This window comes from Triticum aestivum, unplaced genomic scaffold (assembly GCF_018294505.1).
Source record: "Triticum aestivum cultivar Chinese Spring unplaced genomic scaffold, IWGSC CS RefSeq v2.1 scaffold29356, whole genome shotgun sequence".
NCBI lineage: Eukaryota > Viridiplantae > Streptophyta > Magnoliopsida > Poales > Poaceae > Triticum > Triticum aestivum.
The window spans coordinates 14,209-24,924 of record NW_025229006.1 but is presented as its reverse complement, the minus strand read 5'-3'; the positions used below and the strand labels follow the sequence as shown (position 1 = coordinate 24,924).

General features: G+C 40.3%; 1 protein-coding gene across 1 annotated transcript in view; it reads right to left on the bottom strand.

Annotated features, from left to right (window-relative positions):
* Window positions 1-331: 331 nt before the first annotated feature.
* Window positions 332-10,716, bottom strand: part of LOC123174771 (probable peptide/nitrate transporter At3g43790) — a 13,765-nt gene continuing 3,380 nt past the window's right edge. Inside the window, exons 8-17 of the mRNA XM_044590084.1 lie at window positions 10,654-10,703; window positions 10,501-10,576; window positions 5,745-5,924; window positions 5,504-5,591; window positions 4,804-4,889; window positions 4,616-4,723; window positions 2,284-2,328; window positions 2,108-2,196; window positions 838-898; window positions 332-385 (exon numbers count right to left, since the gene is read on the bottom strand). Of these exons, the coding sequence (XP_044446019.1) occupies window positions 332-385; window positions 838-898; window positions 2,108-2,196; window positions 2,284-2,328; window positions 4,616-4,723; window positions 4,804-4,889; window positions 5,504-5,591; window positions 5,745-5,924; window positions 10,501-10,576; window positions 10,654-10,703 (837 nt within the window). The remainder of the gene's footprint in view (window positions 386-837; window positions 899-2,107; window positions 2,197-2,283; window positions 2,329-4,615; window positions 4,724-4,803; window positions 4,890-5,503; window positions 5,592-5,744; window positions 5,925-10,500; window positions 10,577-10,653; window positions 10,704-10,716) is intronic.

The following is a 10,716-nucleotide window of genomic DNA, read 5'->3' as shown; positions in this document are numbered from 1 at the left end:
GAAATTCTATGAAGCACAATTGACTATTGTCAAAATATTTCTTATTTATAATTAAGCGAACTGGGCATGCACTGGGATGGAGGATCTGTAGTGGCTTGAGGAGGCTCAGTGGATACGATGAGTTTGTAAGTATAATGAGAAAAGGAGGACCATAATAGACATAACTAGCCACTAATAGAAGTATGTGTCTTGTACGTAGCTTGTAGTTGTACATGCTGAACTGAGTTCTCCCCCATTGTGAGAGTGTGATCTCGCAAGAGTTAGAAGGTACTCAAGTAGTGTGGGTGGTCAAACCACAAGAGAACATGTTGTCCAAACTTGGTTCTACATTTTATATTAGGTCAAGTGGTATACAGCCATCAAGTATGAGTTGATTGCTGGGTACCTACAAAGTTTGGCGCAGTCTTAGGAAAACATTGGACCTTACATTGTTTCGAGTCAGTAAGAGGTGTTATGGGGAAACTCCGTCAAGCTCACTTAATAATTCTAAATAGATTTTTAGCTTCGGATTAAGAGTACTGGGTGGCGATAGGGATGAAGGATCTAATGATTGCAAGTACTTACTTGAGGAAGCTTAATAGCTACCATGGGTATGTAAGTAGAATTGTCAATACAGGGCCATAATAGAGAGAGAGCTAGCCACCAAGAGAAGTCTGTGTTTTGCTTATGATTTGGATTGTCCCACATTGTGAAAGTATGATCATCCAGGAGTGGGAAGGCACTCAAGAATTGTGGGTGGTCAAGACACCACACAACTGTTTCTCTAGAGCCGGTACTAGAGCAGTCAGAGTTGGGGATTTCTACATATTTATATTGCAAAAATAGGGGAATATAAACCATAAGTCCATAATTTCCAGGAATGAGGGAACCATTTTGGCGCTTTTGCCCCCATGAGAACCTGCCAATAGAAATATACCAGATAAGAAATATTGTAGGTGGTACATGCGCATATGAACAAATTTAAACCAAATGGATAATTTTATTTGCATATGCACCTCACACCCAGCCATGTTATAAAGAAGTGTACCATATATTTACTATAGTGACAACTATTGTTATAATTTAGCTCCAAACTTAGTTATCATTCTTCATGCTGAGATTGTCTTCGGTACTCCACTTACAATTATGATGGGTGGTATTATAGACACTTAAAAATGTCCAATTATGTCATTTACTCAGTTACTAACTACACCTACCGATCCTCTCTGATTCCTTCCAAATCATCAGCATCGCCCCTATGTTTTTGATTTGGTACAATAAACCAAAGCATTAGAATTAGACGTAAAAAAGTTTCCTCCTTCTTTAGATTATAAAGAAACGGACCAAAGCATTAAAATTGAAGTGTTGATATGACTGAAGTGAGATTTTCTACTCTGCGATTGCGTGCCCTGGTGTAAGAATAGTGCAAACCTATATATAGTATAACTAATTAGAATGTTTAGCTAATGAACAAGGAAGAGATAACAATCGGCAAGACATAACTGGTTACGGAGCAAACAATCTAATGTCTTTGTTACCGTCTCAAACAATGTACTGCTCGGGTGTGAGCACCTTTGCATATGATGACACGCAAGTATGGAAACTAGCAAGATTTACGATTGCTACTGGCATCAGATTGACAATCGATATTCCTCATCCCATTATGCTAATTATCTGGTTTCTGTCCTGAACACCAACATGATACATATTTGCAGGCATCGCACCATCATGCCAGTGGGGTACGAACATAATTGACGGTGCGAACTTGACCACTAGGGTAAAAAGCCGTCGGCATATCTTTTGCCATCGGCAACTAGCGTGATCCCTGTAGTGTGGTACTGCTGAGCACACATTGTTGCCATGTTGCCTTAGTAATCCAAATTGGCATTGTTCTAACATAGCTATGGAGGTCAATGGTATCAAGAGGATTGCGCATGGCGGGAAGTCCATGTCAATCGTGCTCTATATTTTGTGTTCCAAAGATAGATACCAAGATAGAAAATGTCATTCTTTTCAGCTTAAAATGACACTTCTAACCCCTCATTAATTTTATGCATTTAATTAGTTTACATGTTAGCACAGCGATCTGTCTTGGAATAAAAAGGGGTGGTTCAAAAGGAACACTCACAGAGCACCTGCTCCTGCTGGAGCGATAGCCTTGAACAGGGACATTGCAGTTGTAGATACGCCGTTTGCAGCACCTCTTTGATTTTGTGGCTGTCGTTTAAAGTAAACTTGATTAGCTACCCATAAGCAATAATTGCGCAAACAAAATCCAAGTAATTGAATTGACTTGATATTTACCACAGCATTGTTTTGCAGAATGCAAGTGCCTGTTAAGATAGTCGTCTGGACAATTTGTCAAAGATGTAAAGTTAGAAAGGATGATACAAAAATGTTGCGTAGAGCCATGGTTCAGCCAAACAATAAGATGTGTGCATATCATGCATCATAATATTTGGCGGAAGGGTTCAACCACTTTATCAGGCTAGAATTGCGACTGCTTGCTTGATAGCATAGGACATACAGTATGAATCTAGCATCGATCCACACAATCGTTATCTGGTTTGAACCGTATGACCTCACATGAGGTGTCTTTTTTTATTTCTAATGTTGCCATTTTTTGTTTTGAAATTGATTGTGTTCCTTTGTCAAATGAATCTGTTTTTCTCCTTCATTGAAATGAACGGCATTGCTTCCCAGTTGTAGTCATTGACATCGCTTTAGAATTAAATGTTCATTATGAGCTATTCTGTTGAATAACCTGAAAAACAGGTGCAACCACTTGCCAACTCTATTATAGTTGTTAAAAAGGAAAATTAAAATTAAACCATGTTTGTGCCTAGCTGAAAGATATGTGTTTCTGAACTAACAACTAAATACGCCATCAAACCACCGTGTTCTCCCACATTTTAGATAAAAAGCATTAAATTGTACCAGCACAATTAACAACATGAAAGATTCTTTTCGCTATATTTTGTTCTACTACTCAATACAGATATTTTACGTAGTGTACACAAAACTAATATTGAACCGGCCGAGCTCTTGAAGTTAATTCTCGACCCTTAGGCTCATGATCTAACGAAGGGACATGTACCAACCAATCCTTTAAAGAAAAGGCTAGCTGGTGGAGGCTACACGCTAGCTAAGGAAGAAGATGATAAAGATAAATCAAGAAATTTGAATACTTATTAGGCACGGATCCACATGGGAACCGGTGCTGGATCGAACGGCACCGACCATGGGTTCTGGTGGACCATGGTCCTGAACCTCTCGTCTCAAGGACAATTATGTTGCAAATATATGCATTTTAGTATCATGATTAGTCATTTCATAAAATATTAGAAGAAACTGCTAATCAGTTAATAACTTGGGGTACAATATAATTGGCTATATTCTCATTAGACACAAACATAATATATAAACCTTGTAGGGTTTCCATTATCCACGTATAATCACATTGCTCGGAATCAAAATACACATTATGTTTGCCTTTCCTTTTAAAGGACTGAACAAGTGATCCTATTTCTCACTCTCCAGTTGTGCGGTTGTGGCAGCAATTAGCCCATTTAACACAAATTATTCTACTTACCCTATTTAGCTTGAAATTTGTGCATTTTACCTCATATTTGAACTTTTGGCATGTTCTCTCCTGTTGTACCGTTTGTTAGTTCAAAGTACAGTGCGATATCGGAAGCATATTTTGTCCCGCTACTTCACATGTGTTGGCCACAGCGCCTAAGCTTTGGCGGACTGTGGGCTAGCGCTGGTAACAACGATGCCGTCATGTGTGGGGGCTTGTGTACGCCGTGTGAACCCAAGAAATATGGTGGCGGAGGTCGTTTCCCCGGCCTACAGCTCCAGCGTCTCAGTTGTGCAGACGAGTTGGACTTTCTCTGTCTGCCCGGCTCTTCCAAGGTGGCGTACTGGCGCTCTGAGTCGGCTTTTTGGGATAGTACTGTGCATCTATAGATTCTAGTGCATGTTGTGATTTGTGTGGTTTTGATGTACTATTAACTGGATGGATATGCGTCTATCAGTGCAGTGTTACGTACTCATTTGTGTGTCCAATTGTGATAGCAGTAATATTCTGTGATAGCGATCTTTTTACGAACTGCATGACTAAGTATACTAGTTAATTTTGTTTGGCAGTGGTCACCCTTAACCAGCTCTCACTTTTTTTGCGGGGCATGTGCTATCGTCGGTACGAGCACAAGCCCGCACGAGAACCACGAGCACGAAGAACCAGCGGATACAAACTGGCCGTTTATTGGACAAGACAACAAAATCCCAGCCCCTTATAAATTGGGTGAGAAATGCGGAGACTCTTGCAAGACATCATTAATTCGAGAAATTTTACTAAATGTTGAAAGATCTCTTGCAGTGGATAGCATCATAGGTTAGTACGTATGGTACCATCCTGGTAGTGCATTGTACAATAAATTGAAATTTATGATAACTTTTTTTTGTGTGTGACCGATATTAACATCTCATTCATTACGATACATCATGATATGATATAATCCTAGTATGCTCTTTTTTCCATTATAATGCTATGTCATGTCAGCAATATGCCTAGTAGAGTCACTACGAAATAGGGAGATAACATTTCTGATGAGTACGTTCTTATACTTACCGCCAAAGTACCCTTTAAAATTGTGGCAAAATAAATAGCTAACCCAAATCTAGTCCCTGATAGTTGTGACATGAACGGGTAAGCAGCAAGAAGAGGTATGGACAGAGCCTGAAAATGACACATCGATATATAAATGATGGATATATAAGAATTATTTCAGTTCTGTTGGAGATGGTTCAGTTAATTACAGCTGCAATGCGGGATGATACGATGGATCCGAGATATTTATGAACATGTCTGTAAACCAGCAGTTGGTACGCAAGAAGACCAGCACCTGAAATAAAAATAAATCTGATATTAAAAAAAATCAATCATTTATACGCGGCAAGTTGTTTACAGTAATCTAGTGAGGGTTGGTACTACAAATGGTTTATTAAAACATTATAATTAAAAACGATGCCTAATTAGGTAAGAACACTTAATAACATATCTTTCTTTCCTAATATGAACGCCGCTTTGAATTGTGAGCTGACGTTTAACTATGAAATTGACTAAAAAATGCATACATCATTGCAATTTCTTGTATCGCATAGCTCATTTATTTAGTGAAATTACTGATCAAATTGATCTCAAAATTACTGATCACAAGGATCCACGCATCCAAACACGTACATACAAATTATGGAGAACAAAAAGTTCCCCAAAAGGGACCTCCACATGTTTTGTATGCACATACCATAACTAGATTAATTATTGATATACTCCGTATTATATGGCATTTGTATTTGACTCATCTACATAAGTCGGGTGATTCACAAAAGATCAATGGAAAATGCTCGATAATTTACTAATCCCTCCGTTCCGTAATATAAGAGCGTTTTTGACAAGACACTAGTGTAAAGAAAAACGCTCTTATATTATAGGATGGAGGGAGTCGTACGGTTATACCTGAAACCGCAAGAATTTGACCGACATCTTTAGATGCCAAGCTTAGTCCACCGTAGCTTTTGTCACTTACAGCCCACAAGGCAAGTATCTGATACAGAAAAGGTCATAAGTACTTCTCTGGCCACATGGAGCTTAATCTAATATTTCACCATTAATTTTCCTTCCATTGATTCTTAATAGCTATGTACATAGTTGTAAGAACAATGGATTTTCACAGACATCATTGTACTATATGGTTTACCTCGCTGTATGCCGTGTCATGAAGGGTGAAAACACAATAGGCAATTATAGAGGACATCAATGGACAGTTCCGATATAGGCTCTTCTCTGAATTCGTATATGCTTCTCCACTGGGAATCGAACTTGAGTCATCAACCATTTCTACTTCTCTTCGCAAGTTTTTATGCATATGAAGAGTCTCCTGGAAAGTAAGTTGATAAAGTTGGTATGTTTTGAAACACGCACACACGCACACGCACACGCACACGCACACGCGCGCGCGCACACACGCACACACACACACACACACACATAGCCATGTAGATGGTTGATTCCTTTGATCAACACATATTTGTCCGCTCATAATAAAGATGGTTGTGTGCATCAAATGATGCATAGGCCGGGGTTTCAATCCTCCTTTTCAAAATGAAGTATTAGTTCCCCATACGCTTCTCATCACTAGGCGAAATACAAAGGTTATTTTTTTTCCTCCCGCAACTATAGTTAGAATCATACAGAACCCTCCAACTTTTCGAAGGATCGTTATTTATTCTCTATGTTCTTTATAAAGAGGATCCACAATACAAATGTTGGCTTGCCAATGGAAGTAAAGATATAAATGTGAGCTCCCTAAAGTGAGAAACCTTGAAGTTAGGAACCTCACTAATTTAACGGGGCTGGCGTTTTGGCTCTCGGGAGCATATGCTCCCGGGTGAACAGTAATGCAAAAATATGTGTTAAATGTTTTCAAAAAATTCTGAAACTTATTGTAGATGATTGCATTAGTTTCGCAAACAGGCATGGCAATTTCATGTGAAATGGAGCGGCGATGTTTCGTCGGCAGAAATACAAAATAGGGGTGACATTTTGGGATACTTTTGGTGTTCATTTTTTTCCGCAAACCAAAATGGTTAATCTTTTTGCCTCAAAATTTGTAGGTAGCATTTGGATGTGACTAGGTACACATAAAAATTTTGTCTTGAATTTTTTTCCTTTTTTGGCCCCGGGAGCATGTGCTCCCAGGAGCCAAATTGACTTTCCGGCTCCAAGTGTTGGACACAAGAAATTGACCAATCTCCAGTTTTCTTTCTGAGAAGAAACACAATTTTCTGATACATGAAACACAATTTCCAATGGATAGTTTCTTAGTGAGATGGTTGTGAGCGCTTCCTAGAGCATTTGGAAAGAGTGCAGTGGTTTAATTTTTAACCAAATTTTAGCCATCGGAAAACCAACTGCAAAAGAGATATGCATCTCATTTACCATCAAGGGCTGAAACCTGAACAGTTATTTTATGAGCTTAACTCTCATGTAAACCGTGGACAGGGGTTTTAGCAAGGACACGTTGCACGTACGATGGCAAAGATGGGAGGTTTCAGCAAGGTCGTTGGGGCAAGGATAGTATGGCCTATGGATGACTACGACAGCTGTAGCCTGTAGGGGACCCAGCTCACCTTGATGTTGAAGCTACAGCCCTAGCACGACTTAGGGAGATTGTAGGACCCCAGGCGAAGCCGTTGACGTCAAAGATCAAGATCCACCATCACGCGATCAACAAAAACAACTCATGTGGTGCTTTTGCTCCACTAGTGGTGCCCCCCATCTTCGCCTCTATCCCTTGTTCGCCGCCCTAGATGTCATCAAGCCCGTGCTCCACCGCGTCCACGGAGGTTCTATCCGCATCGTCTGTGGTTGTCCTATCCTTGGCTCCATCTTGCAAGCGGGAGAATGACACCTGTAGGGATCGGTGGTGGAGACAGCGCGAGAGGGAAGCTTCCCCCTGCCCCCGCCCCATCCACGCTCGTCCCCTCGAACCCCTTCCATCCAGCCGCCGACAACAGTGGCCGCCTCCGACCCGGTTCGGATAGAGGAGACGAGCAGACGAGGGAAAATTCAGAAGAGTTTCCTGGCAACATAGAGGACTCCGGGGGACGTCCGCGACTCATCGCCGCTCATTGGTCGCAAACAGTTCTGGGCAGTGACGGCACCCCGGTTGTCCATGTCATGTTCGACTGGATGACACAACAGGACCCAGTACATTTATTTTGCTCCTCTTCCCATCAATATTGCATATGTGATGACCAATGTTTTGCATATCCCCTTAGTTCATTCGAAACCCTTATAATTGTAGGAATTCATCATGTCGGACATGATCAATGATAACCATGAACCAACCCAAACGAAGTATGAGTTGGGGGATCCAACTTGTCCTATGTTTGAAGTTGGCGGCACATCAAACCCCAATACAAAGAAGAAAAGGGAAAGACAACCAAGGCTAGATCTATGGTATTCACAACTTTCAAAGGATATCTTGTTGGTTAAAGCATGGTTGGCCACAACCATGGACCCCATATGTGGCATGGAGCAAAAGGGTAATAGGTATTGCGAGAAGATCCACAAGCAATATCACGAGCAAACACTATGTGTAGCCGCATCCTACCATGACCACCTGCAATGTGGCATCTCTCCAACATCGATGGGGGGTCATTCAAGGGGAAGTTAACAAGTACGTCGACTACAATGCACAAGTCCCTATCCGCCCTCGAACTGGGATATGAGTGTCCACTCATGTAAGAATACTCACATAATTTTGTCATCATTTGAATTGCGTGTTTTTTTGTTGCATTATTATCGTTATACATGCACTTTTTGCTAGATGGTGGTGGCGGATACTATGTATCAAGAGACGGAGAAAAAGCCATTAGGTTTTGCCATTGCTGGCTGCATTGAATGGCAAATCAAAGTGGACACAACTTGTGGCCCATATCAAGGCTGGCTGGATGAAGAATGATGGATCAAGCTCTCACCAATCACTTGGGTTAGAGGGGAGAACGGAAGAGGAGTGGCCATGCCCAAGGATAACCGACAAGTGATGGGAAATAAGTGAGAGAAGGTGAGGGCCTCTCGTGAAGCCGCACCTACAAAAATGTCCTCCACTTGGACAAGCATTTTTCTGTAAGGGAGAATAAGAAAGAGAAGAGGTACAAGATCATGTTCAATCACAAAAGGAGAATATGGATTGATTTCGGGAGAGGGCGACCATGAAGCTAGAAAATTAGAGGGAGAAGATCGAGTTGGAGAAGAAAGATTTGCCGATTAAATGGGGGTTGGGAAGGTGGGCTTGCAAATCGCACGAGAGCGGATGAGGTGAAGATTTATGTTGGCAGACGAAAGTCTCTTGGATGAGCATGCAAAGTGGCTAGTGGGGCTGAAGAAGGGGATCAACAAACGAAGGGAGTACAAGGCAGCGAGGGAGGCTATTGCAGCACCAAAACAAGAGGCAAGGATCTAAGTGGAGCATGCGGCAAGGATGCTGGCGGAGGAGGCAAGGATGGCCGTGAAGCAGGCGACATGGATGGCGTCTGGCGAGTGATCCGTCACACTTAGACTTTGATTTCAATTTGGTATTTTTGAAGTGTTTAACTATGATTTATTTTTGCTTTGTTGTATTTGTTTTAATCTGTTGAATTGTGATGAATTTGTGTCGTATGATTTACATGCATGGATTGTATGGATTTGATGGTCCGCATTTGAGGTGTCCGGCAGGCAAAATAAGGGGCTGCCTGGCGCTGTTTGTGGACACGCCCACGGGTGTATAGGGGACGATGGATGCTCTAATGGAGTACACACGGTAGGTGTCCATGTTGGACTTGGAATCAGAAACACGGCATGTCAATCAAGGTATTTCTGCGCTGTGCAGGCCCAACCATGGAACATCTAGGATGCGCTTTATGTTGTAGCAATGGGTATTGTAGCTATTCGCAACTACTATAGATGTTTGATCTGCTATAGCGCACGGTTTTTTATCTAGTTTTTTTTTTTGCAGTTTTGACTTTTTTAAAATGAGTTACTTTGAAATTGTGAACAAAAATTGAAATTTCTAGACATTTTTTGTAAAACCTAAACATTTCCTGTACTTTTGAACCTTTTAAAGAAACTAAATAGAAAACACGAGTTTTTTTCAAAATTACAACAACATGTAAATTGAACAATATTAGAAATTCCTGAACATTTTTTGACTATATGAAACAAATTTGAAAACATCAATATTTTTTGAATTTGTTAAGAAATTTTGAAACAAGAACATATTCTGAAAGACAAAAAAGGATTTTCTGTTTTTTTGAATTCAAACAGTTTTCTATAATTTTGTAAATTTTAAATTCTTAACTTTTTTTGAACTTGTGAACATTTTCTGGAAATAAGAGAGTAATGTTTGAGATTATAGATATGCTTTGTAAAACATGAACTTTTTTTAAAAAAATAATATTTTTGAAAAATAGAATTGTTTCTAGAAAAACGAATATTTGCAAAATTAAGTTTTTTTGCCAAACCCTATTTTACGTAGTTTAAGAACAAAAATTGAGAACGGGAATTTTTAAATTTCAACCAAATTTGAAAAATCCAAAGAATTTATCAAAGAGAGAAGAAAATAAAGAAAGAAAATTGGCCGGGCCAGTCATGGGCGCCCCTGTGCGAACACTCAACTATGTTGGGCAGTGGACGGTACATAGCCTTGGCCCAACCCGCTTTGTCGTGCCAAGCGAGCCCACCCGTCATACTTCATGTCGTGCCGTGCCGGCTAGGTTATGTGCTGGCCCAGATTTTTTTTCCCAAGTCCGAACATTACTTTCACGTACTCCCCTCAAAAGCTCACCCCCATGCAAATATGTTTATTAAATAGAAAAACAATGCAGGGCCGCCATGGCTAAGAAAGGACAAATCTATTACAAGAAAACAAATCATAGACAAGCCAAAATATTACTGGGATTGTTACATACCGGTAGCCATATGCAGCTTATTAAAACAACCAACGCAACCAGTGAAATACAAAGGCATGGCAGGAAATAAGGAAACCTAAGAAATGCAAATATGGTTAATCAATCTCTGGTGCTAATTAGCTCAATAAATTTCAATAAATGCAATATACGTACCTCCCAAAAATTGACTTATCTGAAAATAGATTTGGATATTGCTTTGCAGGCTGAGAGAGATGG